An 18,859-nucleotide genomic window follows, 5' to 3' on the forward strand; every position below is an offset into this window, starting at 1 on the left:
AGTAGCTACTAGTTAATTTTAGCTTTACTTAAAGTAATACTTTCCTTGATAGGTTACATTTTCTGAATATATTCTTTTGACTTCAGACATCCTCAGACATCCTTTTATTCAAAGAGGTTGAATATGCATTCTAGTTCCATAGAATGCAGATAAGCTGACTTGAAGCTGCTGCTGCAGGTTATTAAATTACTGTTCTTCCTTTTAGATATTCACTGAAAGTCTTTTATGCTCAAGCAGTATAGACAATATCCACTTGGCTGGGCAAATGATGCATTGCAGCGTTTGGTCAGTGGATCTACCAAGTTCATCAAAAGGGAAGCCACAGTACCGAGTCAGCTATGCAAGAAGTATTGAACTAGTTCTGGCTGCTGGCAGAGAATATTTCAATTCTTCAACGAGTTTGACTGATAGCTGTATGGAGTTGGCCAGGTATGTTTATAGTTATCATATACATAAATACAGCTGATTTAATGTTGATGTAAAATTAGGGTTTATTTGCTAATATTTCCCACCCTGCCCAGTCTCCTATTGAGAATCTTTTTTCACAAGCAGGCTCTGGAAATACAAAGTAGCATTGCTTTTAGTGCTAAGGGCCCTGTGATTAGCTTTTATCTTAGTTTTATGGTGATATTTCAAAATATGTGGTTTATAGATCAAATACTTCCTAAGAATGTGTGACTGTGTGTTTATTCTGTTTAGTAAGATGTTTTGGTCCTTCTCTGACTTACCTCCAATGAGATGTTTCATGGTAATTTAACCTTGTTTTCCTGAGGGATTATCATAGTGTGTAGGTCTCCTAGTAGCCTCTGTGTATGAGTTGTTTTAGGTAGAATGTATTGATCTTCTCTTTAACTTTTTCATTCTCCTCATGTTTTAATCTTCAGCCTGAAATATTTGTCAATGCTCCTGAAAAATGTGATAGGTTCAGATGGAATGTTCAGCCAACATACAGTTTTATTTTATTTTTGATGTAAATGTGTCTATTCTTAATTAACATGTAGAGATAAAAGCCATATGGCACACTGAACAAATAAAATAATTTCCTGATTTAATGTGTAAGGTGAATTAAACCATTTGAAATCACTGAGACAGGATGCCATCCAGAGGGACCTGGACAAGCTTGAGAAGTGGGCCTGTATTAATCTCAGGCAATTTAATAAAACCAAGTTCAAGGTGCTGCACCTGAGTCAGGCAACCCCTGGTATCAGTCCAGGCTGGGGGATGAACGGATCAAGGGGAGCCCTTCTGAAAAGGACCAGGGGGTTCTGGTGGGTGAGAGGCTGGACATGACCTGTCAGTGTGCACTCACAGCCCAGAAAGCCAAATGTGTCCTGGGCCGCATCCAAAGCCGTGTGGGCAGCAGGTCAAGGGAGGGGATTCTGCCCCTCTGCTCTGCTCTGATGAGACCCCACCTGGAGCGCTGCATCCAGTCCTGGGGTCCCCAGCACAGGAAGGACATTGACCTGCTGGAGCAAGTCCAGAGGAAGCCACCAAGATGATTAAGGGGCTGGAGCACCTTTCCTATGAGGAAAGTCTGAGGGAATTTGGATTGTTCAGCCTGGAGGTGAGAAGGCTCTGGGTGACCTAATTGCAGCCTTCCAGTGCCTGAATGGAGCCTACAAGGAAGATGCAGAGAGACTATTTACAAGAGTATGCAGTGACAGGACAGGGGGAATGGCTTCAAATGGAAAGAGAGTAGGTTCAGATTAGATATTAGGAGAAAAAAATGTTTACTGTCAGGGTGGTGAGGTACTTGAACAGATGGTCCAGAGAAGCTGTGAATGTCTGCTGCCTGGAAGTGTTGAAGGCCAGGTTGAATGGGGCTCTGAGCAGCCTGGTTTAGTGGAAGGTTTAATCTCTACCCATGGCAGAATGTTGAAACTAGATGATCTTTAAGGTCTCTTCCAACCCAGGCCATACTATGATTTTGCATGTTGATTTTTTTGTTAAATGTGTTTTAATAAAACTACATATGAATACACTGTATCAGAATGCAAGTTGTAATAAAAAAAATATCCAAAAGCTTATTACATCAATATAATATTCATAAAACATATGAATTAAAAATATTTAAAATCATGGGCTGATAATGATCTCATGCATTGATTCATCTTCAGATCAATTTAGTGGGAGTTTTTTTGTTGTTTTCTTAATCAGCATTGTTTTTATTTGCTGTACCTAGTTGAGGAAATTGTGACAGTGGCTCTAATGTTTTACTTCCAATCAACTTTTTACAGTATTTCGCTTTTATCTTCTAGTATATGGCAATACCAAAATGCAGTAGTGATAGGAAAAGTATTTCCCAAAATAATTATATATTTAAGTAAAAGTGTCTTCAACGTTTTCTACTAAATTATTGTAGGCCTAAATTCAGGAGGGTTTAGGTGATGTGCTTATCACACACAACCAGTTGAAGGCAATGTGAAAATAGAAATTTGTTAAAATGTTTAGCCAGCCATAACAGAGAACCAGACACTTCTAGTGTGTGTTAAAAGAGTATTGAGTATTTTGACATTTCATAAGTACAGTAAATTACTGGTGGCTGTTCTTTTGTTTTGTTTTACTCAGAGGTGAACTTTTTCTACAAATCTAACTTTGGATGTGTTCATCAAACTTGAGAAAAATGTGTTTCATTCCTTATTAGGTGCTGTCTACAGCTTATTGTGGACAGTCCCAGTGCTGTTCAGGAGGAGTTGGACCTCATTCGTGCTCTCGGTTACCTTGAAGAATTTGGAGTGAAAATATTACCGCTGCAAGGTACTGCATAATTTTATTCTTTATATAAGTACTTGAATCACAGGCATAAATATACATGAGAAATAGTTACTATTATGTAAGTGTGACACGATTAAACTAAGGGGTCTGTTTCCTGCCTCCAGTTTACAGGTATATGTCAAAAAATGATTTTTGTAATAAAATTTTTTAGTTTATATGAGATAAGAAAGATATTTGCATATTACACCTCTGTTTTGGGACTTACTTTTAGCAGGACTTTAAAATAATTAGAGTATTGAGTATATGAAATTCCTGGTGACTTCAACAGAAATAGTTTGAGCTCATCTTTAATTTGCTAAATAATCTGCACTTGCTTATGTGCCGATGAGCTTTAAAATAATGGGTGGGAGAGAAGTACTATCATGGATAGGCAGTTTTCCTGTCTCCACTGGGCTGTTTCCTTTTGGAAGTATATAAAACCCAATGACAGTGGAAGTGAACTTTTACGAGGTATTTCTTCTGATCAATTGGTTACAATTAAATCTGTTTTGGAGCTCTGACTCCAATAGAACAGAAAGTTGTTGGACAGGAGTTGGAAAGAAATTTTATGCTTATGTACAGTGAAACTTCATGAACACTAGTAATGGAAGCACTGTAAGAGAACTGGCTGAGATGAGCACTGAGTACCAATGAAACGTGTTTTACTTCTGGTATTGTGCAGAGAAATACTGGGATTTATGGAAAGCACTTACGAGTCTATGGAGAATGAAGTAGATGTCCTTAGTGGCTGTTGTTAGTTTACTTTGGTGTTCTCTTTTTATTCTCTTTTTTTCCAAGTATTTCTTCAAGTGAGTTAATGCTCCATATGTAATACTCTGAAATCTTACCATTTCTGGACTAAGAATGTCTGATTTCTAGATCTTGCAGTATTAGCCTGTTGATATCTGGAGTAAAATTCTTTTTTAGTCAGTTTGTTCAGCCTGTAAAAAAATGCACATACTTTCTTCAGCATTTTTTGGTCTGGACATGAAGGTATCATTTAAAAAGTGGCAGCATAATACTGTGTTCACAGTATGTGTAATACAACTGATTTGGATTAATTAGAATATGTGAAGTCATGCCTATAATTTCATTAATGAGCCTGACTTATCTCCAGTATCTTTCATGTAAATCAGATTAATCTAATATGATTAAAATGATGTTTTCAAGTTTTAATGAAAGCCTTTAAACGGTATGTTACTTTGATAGAATGTCATTAAAGTAGCACTAAATATCAGCTGTTCCCCTCACTTGTATTTTTAACAAACTCAGCAATTTAAGTTTATGAACTACTATTATGCTCTCTTTTAATAAAATCTGGTTTGTAGACTCCTTATTAACATTAAAGGTGAAGAAAAGTCCATCTTTAATGTGTTTGACCCATCAGATTACTTTTAGTTACATTTGATATTTACAAAAAATCTTGCTTGTGTAATGAGTGAATGAAAACATACTATTGCTGTATACTAATATATATGTGGAATAGAATATTAAAAATTAAACTAAAAATGTAACCTTTTCCTGTTCCTTCATTCTTAAATTATTTTAGTTGAACTTGATTTCTAGAATTGATAGAGTTTTCATTATGTGAGTACTTCTTTGCTCTTATTGAGAGGCCTAGTATCCTATGTTTTAAGCCCAATATGCAAATGCAGATTTTATCCACATGCAGCTATTAAAGTCTTACTGAGTGTTAAGTGGAAGATCTGCATGCTGTTCCTCTGTGTTCTGAGAACTTGCATGGTATGAGAAAGTTACCTTTTTAAAGCAGCAGCCTGGAGTTAGCCACCCACTAGCTAGCTAAAAAGAGCACTGAATTCAGGTGATGATATTAAATTAGGCAATTAAGATAATTGTTTAATTCCTTGTAAAATCACTTTCAAAACGCAGTACTAATTATAAGCTTCTCAGAATATGGTTGACACAACCTGATGATCTGCAGACTATGCTTCCACTTGCTCAGAAAATTTTTACGTATATTAAAACAGCCTTAAGAATTTGCCTATGACAGTTCTTTCAGTCTGTGATGTATCTCATCTATGCTAAAATAAAATGTAGCATGAAATCTTAGTTACTTAAAACATTTTAAATGAAAGTTAATGTCTGCCTTATCATTCTTTCAGAATGTTGCAAAAATGATAATTAAAAAAAATTTTATAAAGGTATCTTGGTTAGTTGTATAATTTGAAAATCATTGAATGTGAAAACCTGGAACAAAACCAAGTTTTCCTTCAGGTCAGTTTCTCTTTTTGCTCCCTTTGCAGCCTGACTTGTAGTGGTTGGAGCTGGATATACTGGGGTATTATTTTAACTTTCTGTTTATAGGTATAATTGAAGATCTGCATGAAGGGCTGGTTTTCAGATTGTGTTTGCATTCTTATACTCCCCATCACTTCCTGTGCCCATGCTGTTTAACCAGAAATCCAGCACTCAAGTTCATTTGTGCAGTCTCTTAACACCAGTTCTACTTTCAACAGTGCGTTTGTGTTCTGATCGACTCAGTCTCATCAAGGACTGTTTGGCTCAGATGTCAACAAACTATAAACAGTCTGCTAAGCTCCTGGGACTTGCAAACTTGCTAAGGGTTGCAGGTAAGCTGTGTTAATAAGACTCTGAATTGCAAGCGATGTGGTTGATGTCACACTTTAGGACATTAGAGTTGATCGTTAGAAGATGTGTTTGAAGATAGGACTAAAAAGTCATCTGGAAGAGCAGTCATTGGAGAGGAATAAAAGATTTTACAAAACCGGAATATTTTATTTGTAAAACAGCTGAAATGGTCAGCTGCTCTGATGTCCCACTAATACCCGAAATAAAAAATACCTAGTCTAATCTAGAGTTGGAGTAAAAGCTTATTTCAGATTGGAGGAGTTGTGGCTGAGAACATCTTGTTTTACAATTAATTGGTAGTACTAAAATTCCAGTAAATCTTCTTCTCTCTGTCAGATAAGGTAGTTTTATTTAAACATAGTCGCATTTAATTTAGAGGGGAAAAGTCATCTGTAAAGCATGAATTTCAGCTGTTAGACTTTTGTCTATGCTGCATTTATTTCCTTTGGGCACTAAAAATAATGCATTAAGTTGAGTATTCATTTGATGAACTGAACATCTTCAAAGCTTGAGTCCTGAGGATATTAGTGTTTTTTTTTTTTTTTTACCTAAGGCCTACCTAAGGTAGCTGCCTTTTGATTTTTGAAAAATACTTAATCAATGCAGCTGTAATCACAACACTGCTGTATTTTTATGATGTAGAAATAGAATATAGAAATATGAAATAGACATTCATATTTCATGCAGCTTGGTATATAAAATCAGTGCATTTTGGCTTTGTCACTGAAGCATGCCTGGGTAATTCCCTTTTCCCTTTCTATTTGTTAGATCATTTAAGATTTTTTTCTTATGTTTTCAGGAAGCTTCATATTGGCAATTTTTTACATAGTATTATAAATAGGGAGGGAGATATTTGAGAGGGTTGTGTGAAGTTATGAACAGAGGTAAGGAAGTTAGGCTGCTGACCTCCCAAGATGCCTGGGTCCTAAGGAAAGGAGTCACAGGAAATGTCGTGACTCTGGTGTGCTCAGTGCTCCCATTACATAGCACTGCTACATGAAAGATGACAGAGGGAAGGGGACGGTACCATGTTAGGTAGCTGGATCCAATCTACATATTTTACATGTAGTCCATCAAAAAATTAGAATGACAGTTGTAACTTCTCTTTTTTTCTTTGCTTGTAAGACTTTTGGGGAAAAAAAAAAGTCTCCCTGTTGGTTTGTAAGATGAGATTGCTGTACAGCTCTTTCCCTGTCCTGTCTGCTTCCTCCCACATCAAGTTAAAATCTTTCAATTTTTCATAGTATTCTGGGTTCTTTAGGCTAATGTTGATTTTTGTTTTATCTTCTTTTTGAATCTAAGGGATTCTCTTTGTATGAAGGAAGGGAAAACAAAATCCACAGAGGCTTTATGAAGCTTAAAAACACTAAGTATTTTGTCCAGTTTTGTTAGCCTAGTGCCTTAGCTTTAGATCAGACTTTACAGTGCCCTGGCATGTACCTTTGAACAGGGATCAAACTCGTGGCTCTCATCTCCAGAGACTGAAAGGTGGCAGGCACCAGATATTAGATGGAGAACTTCAGGTAATTTGTATAGAGCTCAATGATATGGTAACTTCTGTGTGCTAGTGTTATAATCACAGTGACACAGACACAGCACCGGAAAGAGAGATTGAAGAGAGATATTTAAAGCCAGATGATGAAATGGCCTCATGATTTTTCTCTTCCATGCGCTTACCAGGCTAGAGAAAACCAGAAGATGGATGTGTGAGGTGGTTAATTTTTAAACAGGTGAATGATTTAGAAACTGGTACTTACTCTACCAATGACATATTTATTCTGCAAATGTTGGGCTCTCTGACTTTAATGGTTAACATCAAGAGTAATGCTGATGATTGCTCCTGTGATAAGTAGGGAATTTTAGTAGTAAAAGTATATTTCAAGAGTGAATCTTGGTAAGAAATACACTACTTTGACATACTTTACTTGTCTCTTATACTAAATAAAGAAATAACTGTCACTTTCAAAGTAATCTTTTGATTATAGAATAATATTTATTTATTAAAAATGAAAATATAGCAAGAAAACATTTCCAGTCATGACTTTCTGTGGTGGGAGTGTGTGATTTTTTTGTTTAGTTGGTTTATTTTGCGTAAGTAGCTTTAAGCTTTTGTAATTAAAAACCATTTCACGGTTACTAAAGTATGTCTATTTGTATTGCTTATATTTACAAGCTGTTTTCCGTAGAGGATGTTAATTTATAAGTAAGATATAGGTTTGGTATGAGAATGCCATATTTGTGAATTTTATCTAAACTTATATTTTGTAGGAGATGGGTTATGGAAAACAGACTTATTTCATTTTAAGAAATGCAGTATTTCTTAATTTCTTTTTTTTTTTTTTTTCTGGACTTGAAAGCTGTAAACAGCATATGACTACTATTGCAAGTTTTTTGTGCCTGGTGTTCCATCCTGTTAGTCATTAATACCTTTGAAAACAGATTTTAAGTGGAATGCTGGCATAGCCTTAATCATAGTTTGTAATGAAGAGCTTTGCAAAATTTGATGGTAGATATAAAAAAACCCCAAAAAACATTAAAGAAAGACATGCAGAAGTGGTATTTCTATACCTATCAACTTGTAATTTAAGTTACTGAGTTACAATTAGTTAGTATTAATTAAATAGTTATTTTAGGACTTGGTAACCTATCGTAAGAATGATAAATATATTCCACAAATTAGTTTGTAGCCAAAAGGGCAGCTTATGCATACAGGTTGTAAGATTTGTGAATTAATATTTTATTTTAAATTTAATATTGGAAAAGGAAAACCTTCCTTGTGGTTTTAGTACATATAGTCTTTGTTGGCAGGTATAAAACTACTGGGAAAGGGTATCTTGATTTCTAACAGCTTATGATGAAAGCAAATGATTTTATTGAGATATATTGGGATGGGTCTGGATATTGGAAAAGAATCTAGGGATTGAACTTCATGGACTTGCTTAATGAAGAATTACATATAAGTGCTGCTGGGAGAAAGAATTGGTTTTTGTCCTTAATTGGTTTTCACTACTTATACAATTATCCTGATTTATGAGCCACCTTTGCTGTGCAGGTAGTTCTGATTTTGTCTTGTGGAACATACTTACTGGTATTGGTTATGCATGCTCAAATTTGTGGTCCCTTCTGTTCCCAATCCACCTTGTGTATGTACCAGTGGAGTGCTTTCTTGTGCTTTGTCTGCAAATGGGAGGAATTTGTTTCAGCGATTCCCTCTCTTTGCTCCTCTTACCACCCCACCCCATATGATTACTGAAAGGGAAGGACCTGCTTGGTACATCTGTCCATGCCTGTATAAATTTTAGACATATGTGTGTTTATAGAGCATATAGTATACGCTGTGTTTTACTCTACATAGTATATAGCCTATAAAATTCTGTGAGCATATATATTTTAATTTCAGTTTTAAAAGTGCATTTGTTGTGGATGCAAGAGTAGAGTGCACATAGTTATCTTTAAGGAGCTTCATGAGCTGTGTTCTCTGACTACGGTTTAGAGGGCAGCACTGGAAGTCAGTAATAGAATTTATTTTCATACTTATCAAAGTTTAAATATTGCTTAGGTAATGAAATATCAGGTAGCTTCTTAATTGCTTTAAAGTATTTGATTAATGACAGTAAACTCTACTTAAGCCTCCTGTCACTACCTCTGTAAAGTAAGCACCACAAGTGTTATCTTAATTTCACAGATGGGTAAAGTGAGGGAGGGAGAATGTGCTCAGCATGGCAGCCAGAAAATCTGCACCTGCTCAGGGAGCTGGAGCTGCTCTGTGTCTCACAGTCCTCACTTAATCCACACTCTTTGTTAAGAAAGGATGTAAAGAATTCACTTCATGCAATTATTTGAGTGGATGTGTGCAGAAAAGAATAGAAAAAATGCTTCTGTATCAGAAATTAAGAGCATCTTCTCTACTCTTACTGTATATCAGAAAGATCTGATGAGCGTAGCTGTTTATTTCTTTTGTCAGGCTCTCTAGAAATGTTTTCAGTATTCCCTTTTCTCACAACTTTCTATGGCAATTTACTTAATTTTAATATCCATAAATGAAGTCTAATAACTTTAAACTTTGCTCAGATTCCTAAGTCAAATCTTGGTTTTGAGATTTACCTTTCTTAACACTGACTTTCTTGCACGTAGAATTAACTAGTTGGTTTCTGATCTCCTAAATGTAAGCAACATTGAATTTCTAAAGTGTTGATATCATTTGACTTTAAAGTTTTTGTGATATGATTTCATTTAAGATAATATGAGTTCATCCACTCACAAATAGCATGCATCTTACACAAGGTGTTTCAATAAGCTTTTTTTTCTTTGTACAATCCAAATTGGATCCAAGCTTTTAAAGAGTATTTGAACATCATTTATTTCTCAAGAAAAACGTATTTCCTGTTATTTCTGACCTTCCATATTTTTCCTCTCATTGTTTGTACTAGAATCTTAGAATCATTTAGTTTATAGAAAACCTTTAAGATCACAGTCCAACCGCCAACCTGGCACTGCCAAGCCCACCACTAAACCGTGTCCTTAAGTGCCACTTCTCCATGTCTTTTAAATACCTCCTGGGATGGAGACTCCAGCATTTCCCTTGGACGTGTGTGCATGCACACCGCCCCCCCTTTCCAGTTTCTAAATTTGATTTGAGTCTGTATGTCACACATTAACATTAAGGTTTGATGCTGAATTACTATTTAATATAATCAAGTCACAATTTTAAGGGTTTTTGTCATTCCTCTCTTGGCTTTTAGATCTTGGATATCTGTCAGAATGGCAAGGACAACAATCTAGAATAAAAAAATTTCACTTTTATAAGATTTTATTAATAAAATAGCATGAAATGAGGTGTCAGAAAGCTGAAGCAGTGAATTTTTTCATGTTTGAATAGGAGACAATAACTAAACTGCAGCAGGAAGTATTATAAGTCACTGCAGTGTTAATGAAAGCTGCATGAAGAAGGTTGGGCTGTGCATTGCAGGGGATTCACAACTAATGTTGGAGCTGTTCTGTGCCATAACAGTGTGTGTCAAGGCAATGGAAGCAGAAATGAGTGAAATAATGGAGATGAGATGAGCAAGTATAGCCATGGAGTGGATGGAAAGCGATCCTTATATTTTATGCTTATGCTTCTGTGAAACATGCAGTGGTGTATCCTACTACATCAAAAGTACTGAGCTGAAACATTGGGGATGGGGGACTTGACAGCATGCAACTGCTCAGGCATAGTTTGGAAAACCATTCCTTGGTCCAAGGGTTCTTCCTCTCTTTCCTCCAATCTCACAGATTTTGAAGTGGGAATAAATAGCAGTGATTATTTTGTCTAGTTGAAATCTGAGTGGCAATAGTGTGATTATTGCCTTTTATTTGTGTCTGCTACTTAGTCAGATCTCTCTGCAGGAAGTCAAGCTGTCAGGGTAAAGTGGGCATCAGAAGGTGAGTGGCAAGTACGTGTCTCTTGCTTATAGAAATGACAGTTCACATTTAGCTTGTGTAGATAGAAGCACCTCTTTGTCATCTGTAATTGCTTTTGCCTGAATGAGAGGTTCCCAGGTTCCAGAGGGCAAAATTTTGCAACAGAAGAGCCTTGAATGTGATTAATTTGCAACATTGTGTGCTGGCAGTATATCGAGCAGGAGGCCAGAAGATAAAATGATGGGAAACCAACCTGTTCTCCCAGCTGAGCTAGTCCTGACGTGAGGGGATTCGGGGAGTCTTGATTGAGTTCAGTAATTAGGGTAACTTCGGTTGCCTGAATGTCATTCTAGTGCAACTGCTGCAGCTTTTCTTTTGAGAAAGCTTTAAAAAGAAATGTGCTTTGTCTGTGGTGATGGATCTGCAAAGTGGAGTTAAAAGTAACAGCTATGCAATTTAAGAGCATGTACTCTTTAAATGGTTTTTGAAACTGGATCTGTTTAACCTTCTGAAATATTTGCATTTCACAAGTTGTAGTAATAGAGTTTCATAAGCCAGTGCCCTTTTCAAATGACTGTAACAGCACTGACTGCATAGAATTGCTTTTAATAATAGAGAAACATGAGCAAGAAGCTTGCATTGAAAAAATGCACTCATTTTTATTCTAAAAATTCTTTCCTAAATTAAAATGAATAGTGTAAGATTATTTTTTCCGGTGGATGTTTTGTCACCTTCTCATACAGTGCATGGACATAGATAGTATTTTGAGCACAAGACTGGAAAAACTAGTGTCAGTAAAGTAAATAAATTTCATTTTTGTGTGTTCAGTCTAAACTGGAAAAAGCTTTTAACAAAAATAGATGAGTAGTAAAGAGTGACAGGTATAAATGTTATTTGTATTAACAGTAACTGGCTTTGAAAAGGAGATGAGCTGTCTTATTAGATTTTTGTCTGTGAAAGGTGATGTATTAAAATTGAGGTCAGGACATTTTTCTACAAAGATTCTTGAAGAAACTTTAGTCAGAAGAGTTCAGTAGAATCTGAAGTGTTATTTCTGACCCGTGACTGGTGGAAGAGGCATTGTCCAGGTCTGCTGATGGAGATCCGTGTATGGTGTGGAAGAATTAGTTTCAGTTCTACTCGCTCAAATTAAGAGGTTAGCGATTTTTAAATGCCTGTTTTCTGCATCTCATGAATTATTTGGAGCTGTGAAGTGGTAGTTTAAACTGGGTCTTTGTACACTGTAAGAAAACAAAAAATTAATTTTTTTCTTCATGGACTTTTTTTTTCCCAATGTCAGGATTTTGATTTGTATGTCACTTAGCTTAAATATCAGTTTTGGTCTATGTCTTGGCCATCACATAAATACAGTTTTTAAACCTTTTTTTTTAACCTAGACATAACATGCTGTTGTTTGTTGTGGTTTTTTTTGTTTTTTTTTTTTTTTTTTTTTTTTTAGCCAGCTTTAATGTCAGTGTTTTTTAAAATATATGAATAACTGGTTTTATTGTTTCCTTCAGGAAAAAGCAGATAATTTTATTCCTGTTTGAATTTCAAGAGGGGCTTTTCATGTTGTGGTGTATAGCTAATTCTTAAGAAATGAAGTAGCAAGCTGAAGTTGAACGTTAATTCCAATTAACTAATAAAAATTTTGAATTTTTCTTGCAGGAGATGATCAGATGGAGAGAAAAGGTCAAGTTTTAATCCTTTTAGTGGAACAGGCTCTCAGTTTCCAGGACTACAAAGCAGCTAGTATGCATTGCCAGGAGCTCATGGCTACAGGTGAAGGGAATAAACAGAGGTTGCATGAGGTGATGGTGGTGGAAGTCTTGACTCTTGGCTTATTGTGAGGTGTGGTATTTCAGATTGGACCATTTCATTAAAGTAGTAATTACATCTTGTTTATGGAAGTGAAGTAACGTCTCCACGGAATAGAGACACATACAGCAAATACTGTATGTAGTAAGTATGTACCAAGCTATGAGACGTGTAACCTTAGGGAGCTTTTCTTTATGCCTCTGGGAACACGATTTCTAGTTTTTTCTACACTGTACCCCTCTCAAACAGGTAAAAACGTGACTCCAGCTAGTAGGAAGGCCCAGGTGTTTTAGAAGTTTACCTTTAATTTATGTATGTGAGGGTATGAGTGGAGGTGAATGAAATACATATGTCAAGGTACTAAGGAAGATGGGATTTGTTTCTTCAGCTCTTTTTTTCTGCCTTGAGAATGATGGGGAAAATCCAAGAGGAACTGAGATTCTTTTAATATATCAAGTGATTATACTTGGTTTTTACAACCACTCCAATAGGATATTCAGTATCATACTCTGAAGTAAACAATGGTTTTCTTATTGTGATATGTAAAGTAGAGAATGTAGGCTTACAGATACCTATTATAGTGATATCTGCAATATGATAAAAATTAGTCTTTTATGCATTTGGTCAGTCTAAATTTGAGTTACACCTCTGGTTTATGAAGCCTTTTATTGTTCCTTTTTTGGGGGATGTTAAGTGTTGACAAGATTGTTACATGCCCTCTTTTATCTCATCCAATAAGAATTATGCAGCATCCTCCTATCATTTACGATAGGAAGTATGTTTTGTGTTCCCTTGTAGGTTATTCTAAAAGCTGGGAAGTATGCAGTCAGCTTGGGCAGTCAGAAGGCTACCAGGATTTGGGAATGCGTCAGGAACTCATGGCCTTCGCTCTGACACACTGTCCCCCAAGTGCCATAGAGACGTTGCTGGGAGTGAGCAGTTCATTGCAAACCCAGGTACCTGTTTCTGAAGCTTCTTCCATAAAGTTCAGTGCTTACCAGAGTAAGGGGGATTTGTGCTCATTTTCAAGTTTTTTCCCTTAAGTTTTACCCTCCATTTGTTCTACTCCATTTTTCTGCTTTTATTGTTATATTTCAGCAAATGAGGTCTCATTCTAAGCAGTTTTATATGATGAGTTGGTTTCTCAAGTAGAAATGCCTTTGTATTTTCTGTCTTAGTACTTTTAATTTGTTCATTGATAGCCTGATTTAAACATTTTATTTGCAAATGCAATTAATGAAATTTTGAAATGTCTTCTTAGTGTTTACACCTAGTAATGCAACTTCATTAAATGCTCACATAAATATCTGTTAAATGTTTAGTTTATGATTTTTATGATCTTTACCCAATATACAATGAAATTATTTTCTTACTGATTTCAATGATGTAATGATTTTATCAAGTACAAGAGGCTTTATCTCTGAGCTATCTTTATTAACTGTGCAACTGACTTAAGAGAATCATGTCTTAGGTGTTGAGCTGATCACACTATTATGGTAGTGGAGTAATTTAGGTTGTCAGAATGTTAAATTGTGATTGTACAAGCCACTGTAATTGTGGCTTGGCCTACATACTGTGACTTGTTTGAGAATTCATAATTGTCTTGTCTAAGAGTTCACAGTGTTCTTAGATTTATAATTGTGTAATGGAAACAGGGGCCCCCTGGTGGTCTAGTGGTTAGGATGCAGCGCTCTCACCGCCGCGGCCCGGGTTCGATTCCCAGTCAGGGAGCTCCTCCGGGCAGATGGAGCTCGTCAGCCCTGTAAGGCCATCCATCTAAGAGAAGGTCACTCTAAACAAACCTACGTCCTGAGGACCTCGCTGCCACCCTCCGAACTTCGCTCGGCCCTGGCAGCTGAACCTCAGCATTAAAGGGTGGGCTCAGTTCAGCGCACACTGTGTCTCACCTAAAAAATCCACTGCGCAGGCTCGAAGGGTAAAGACCTTTCCCAAATCTTCGTTCGCGAAGACTGGCCATGAATGAATGAATGAATGGAAACATCTTAGAGGTCTCTCAACACAGGGCAGGAATGGAGGAGGGAGCCATAGCTTCAGCACACGTGAAGTCCAGTTAAGGTAGCTGCAAGTGTGTAGCCTTTTATCTTTACAAAACCACTTGAATAGCAATGTGTATGAGAAATACAGGCAATATATGAAGGCAGTCTGTGCTACTTCAGTAACAGGGGTAACATTAGAATAAAAGCTGCAAAGGATTTCAAATACAGTTTATTTCCTGCAAGCTATTTACATTTTTTTCATTATGAAAACTGAAATTTCAGAGAGATAGGTAAAACTATGAGCTTAAACATGTATTGATACCTGTACAATTTTTAAATAAAAGCTTCCCCCCCTCCATTATGTGTGTTTACCTAGAATTAGAATTTGAAGTCAGACAAAGTTTTGGCACTGTATAAACCAAAATTTGTTAAAACTTCATTCAATTCACATCTGCTATATTGCTGTCCAAATCCTTTGAAAGGCTTCATGTCCTTTTTGTTGTAATGCAGTGCAACTGCTCAGCCACTGGTTCTCACTTTCTTGCATCCCACTACTCCAAAGGAAAAGATTCTCTGTCTTTTCCATTCACAAAACTGGAGACCTAATTTGTTGCTCAGGTTTCTTTGTTAGTGTAAACCTTTTCTAGCAAAAGTGCAGTGATGATTAATTTGGTATTTGCCTCAGGAAGCCAAAGCCGAGTAATAATTTCTGTCAAGGTACATTCAACCAGTTTCTTCTACAATTATTTCCTTCAGAAATGAAACATGACCTTTTCAGTTCTGTTCACCGATGTCCTACATGTTCTGTCCAAGCACTCTGTCTCTGTATGTGGATAGATGGGTAGATGCAAAAGATCTTTATCATAAGGTCACACTGACCAGAGATATTAAACAGCTTTAAGTGTCTTTTGACCCTCACCAGTTCTACAGGTTGCAGAGATTCTGCTCACAAAGCTACTGTCCTGTGTAACAACTCCTTTGTGGAGTTGCCCAAAACCTCAGTCACCGTTCAGATAATGAAAGTTTTCTGTCAGTTCTTTAGCCTATGCAGTATATCAGGGTGCATATAATTAAAAAAAAATAAATTCTTAGATTGTGTGCAAAATATTGCACAAAAATTATGGAGAAGGGAAAGTCATTTTTTCTAGGGACTACAACAGTGAGAGAATGTCAGAGATACTGTGTTCTTTGTGTCTTCTCCTGCATCCTTGTTTCTCTATCATGGAAGCTTTTACATCAGAATTTCTTGAGTTTCCTATGATATCAGTTATAATTCTTACATTTGCTTATTTGACTGATAAAAGATTATATTTATTTCATGTTTATAGATTCTTTATCAGGCTGTGAATTACCAGTTTCTTCCTTCTGAAGGAGGTGAGAATTCAAGTGTCTCAGCACCTTCTTTGTTGATGAGTAAAGATACAGAGGTAAGTTTTAACGAGAATTTTAGAAGTAAAAATTATTTTGTTCTGCATTATGCTAAAGAGCTGAATTTGAGTTTTTAGATTTACTAGATAAAATGGACAACATTAGACATGTACTGCGTGCTGTTCTTTGATTGTTTAAAGTTCAAGGTTTTGCTTATGTATTTATACTTAGTCTGCTTGGATTTTGAGTTGCTTCTTCCTACACAGTCTTAGTACCATAGAAAAAATTATAAACCCAGAAGCAGTAGAAAAGTGCAACAAAACTTACATAATGATATACATTTATGTTGGTTTGATTTTTTTTTTTTAATCTGTCCCAATTGCAAAGCAAAATATTTGAAAATAAACCTGAGCTACATATTTCATTAAAAAATGTTATAAATTAAATTTATTTTTTGCCTATGTTCTGTGCATCATGAAGTTTATGACTTCTTTTCCGTTTCATAATGTTCATATATTGCATGTGAAATTATATTTATGTGTAAGATCAGAAGGAACACTGAGTGTGTTATAGGAAATACAGGCAGGACAACAGAAAAGAAGTGTTCTATTATTTTTTTCTACTTTTTATGTCAATTTTTTTAAGTTTGTACATGTAAAATTGCAAATATTTTTCTTTCTTTAAGGAAGATGTAATTACCTATTTATGAAAAAAGGAATGTGTTTTTCACACTCTGTGAAGTGGAAAATTCTATATTTAATTATTTTATGTGTTTTCTGCTTAATTACATTTTTCAGTAGATGATAAACAGATCTGGGAGTGGGGAAGGGGAGCAAAAACCTTAAAGAAACACAGGAAAGGAGAGAGGAAAAGGGGGTGGGAGAAAGAGGGAAGGAGAGAAAGAAAGAAGGTTCATCTTGCATAGTGTGGCTTTTTGAGAAAGGTATCTGAGTTGCAGCTTCCTTGTCTATATTTTGTGTGGGTTTTATATATGTTTGTATATGTGTATATATATGTGTGTGTACATACTCGTATACACATATGCATATGTAAACATATGAAAATTTGCATACATATAAAATAAATGGCAGACAGGTAAAATAGCAGTATAAACACTATTCAGAGGAAGAGGGCTTTATGTATTGCTGGAATCATCAATATGAAGAACAGATCTGTTTCTCTGGCACAAAGGCTTTCTATTATCTGGAAATCCGTAGATGTGTCTCTCTGAACAGAAGTTTAAGTAGATGTTAATAAAATTGATATGGGCATGGATGAGTATGTTTACAATATTTTAGTATCTGTGAAAATCTGTCAGGCATTGCCTTCTTGGGCTGTAGTATGATGTTGTGGTGGAACAATTAGACGTGCATATAAATGATTCAGAAACTTATTCAAGGATTTATCAGAGTTGAGTTAACTCACTAATTAATTTCACTATCATTTCAGTTTGGATATTTGAAGCAATTTTCATTATGCTAGGGAATTCATATTGAAAAATTTCTCCAGTGTAGCTTTGATTTTGTCCCCCCTTAGTTCTGATTGATTGACTCTTTAGAATTGGAAGTAGGTAGACAATTGACCTGGCAAGTTTGTAGGTTGCTACATTGAGGTTTTTTTTCTTTCTGTTTAATACAGCTTCTTGGCATGTTGTGTTTCAGACTGGTACACTATGAAATGAGTTCTGTATATTTGCTAATTCTGTCTTTTTGTTCTCTCCCAGTTGACTTAATAGGGATTTATAGCTTTTTTCATTTCTTGCAATGCTACAGTGGGAAACATAGCCAAGAATTTACTCTCTGTGCAATTCTTCCTTTGTTACAGACATCTGAAACGCTAGAAAAGCAATATATTCAATAACTCAGTTTCTCTGACTTAACTGAATCCCATAACTGTAATTCCCATAGTTATACTAATTCCTCGTGCTTCACCTTTATTGTCTTGCACAGAATTTTAGTTTCTTCAAAGAAAAAAACCTTAAACTGTAAGATTTTTTCCCCCTTTCCTTTCACTCCTTTCATTTTCACTGATGTCCTGATTAACTTATAGCATCCTTTTCTCAAGGAGTTGACAAATTTTCTTCTTTCTCACTTACTGTTACCTTTTCAAATTGGTGCTCTAAATATAAATTTCCTTATCTTGACTTGACTGAGTTTTTTCTAGCATATGTGTGTTTGGGCATCCCTTTCTCTGTTGTATTCAAAATATCTATATGTAAGTACTTCAGTTTTCAAGGCTTTAGTGACCTTTTTCTACCTCTTCTTGCCTTTGTCTAGTATTGCATCATTATTTTCCACTACTATTTCTTTCTTTATATCACCAACTGGTCATAGTTTTCCATCAATCTTGATGAACTCTTCTCCAGAACTGTCTAAACTAATTTCATTTTTAGAAAGTTTTTCCTCCAAATTTCCCCCCCCCCCCCCCCCAGAAACTTGCAGAAATCTTGATAGCAGCTGGTTACAATTTCTACAGACTACATAGAAATATGTCATTTAACATTGCTGTCATGTTGACTTCAATATAACTTTTCTCCAAGTTTTTGGTGGTCCTGCTCTGAAGGAAATTCCTGAGTGCTGTGATAAAGATGCAGGCACCTAATCATTCTGTAGGAGCTAATGCATTTGCACAAGCTTTGTGTCAGCTTGTCACTGTTGACTGAACTCATGGGATCAATTGGAGAAGTTATCCTTCGGAAACTACAATGATTCCAATATACCAGTTTATTTTTAAGCAAAATGTTGTTTCACCAATCCTCATGCTTTTTGCTCTGTGTGCTACAATGCCTAAACAACTAATCTTGTGCTTCTCCAGCAAAATATCTCAGTGAGACAATTAAACTCTTGATTAATGAAAAGCCTTTCAGAATATTATTGCTAAAATTATTAAACTAAAATACAGTGCTTAGT

At 35.8% G+C, this 18,859-nt stretch overlaps 1 protein-coding gene across 1 annotated transcript in view; it reads left to right on the forward strand.

Moving 5' to 3' along the window:
* NBAS (NBAS subunit of NRZ tethering complex) overlaps positions 1-18,859 on the forward strand; it is a 169,247-nt gene that overhangs the window by 53,262 nt on the left and 97,126 nt on the right. The window contains exons 30-35 of the mRNA XM_027750754.2: positions 206-429; positions 2,645-2,757; positions 5,232-5,345; positions 12,436-12,549; positions 13,384-13,541; positions 15,911-16,009. Of these exons, the coding sequence (XP_027606555.2) occupies positions 206-429; positions 2,645-2,757; positions 5,232-5,345; positions 12,436-12,549; positions 13,384-13,541; positions 15,911-16,009 (822 nt within the window). The remainder of the gene's footprint in view (positions 1-205; positions 430-2,644; positions 2,758-5,231; positions 5,346-12,435; positions 12,550-13,383; positions 13,542-15,910; positions 16,010-18,859) is intronic.

The sequence above is a fragment of the Pipra filicauda genome, unplaced genomic scaffold (genome assembly GCF_003945595.2).
Source record: "Pipra filicauda isolate LSUMZ 115617 unplaced genomic scaffold, ASM394559v2 scaffold184_size3518187_pilon, whole genome shotgun sequence".
Classification (NCBI taxonomy): Eukaryota; Metazoa; Chordata; class Aves; order Passeriformes; family Pipridae; genus Pipra; species Pipra filicauda.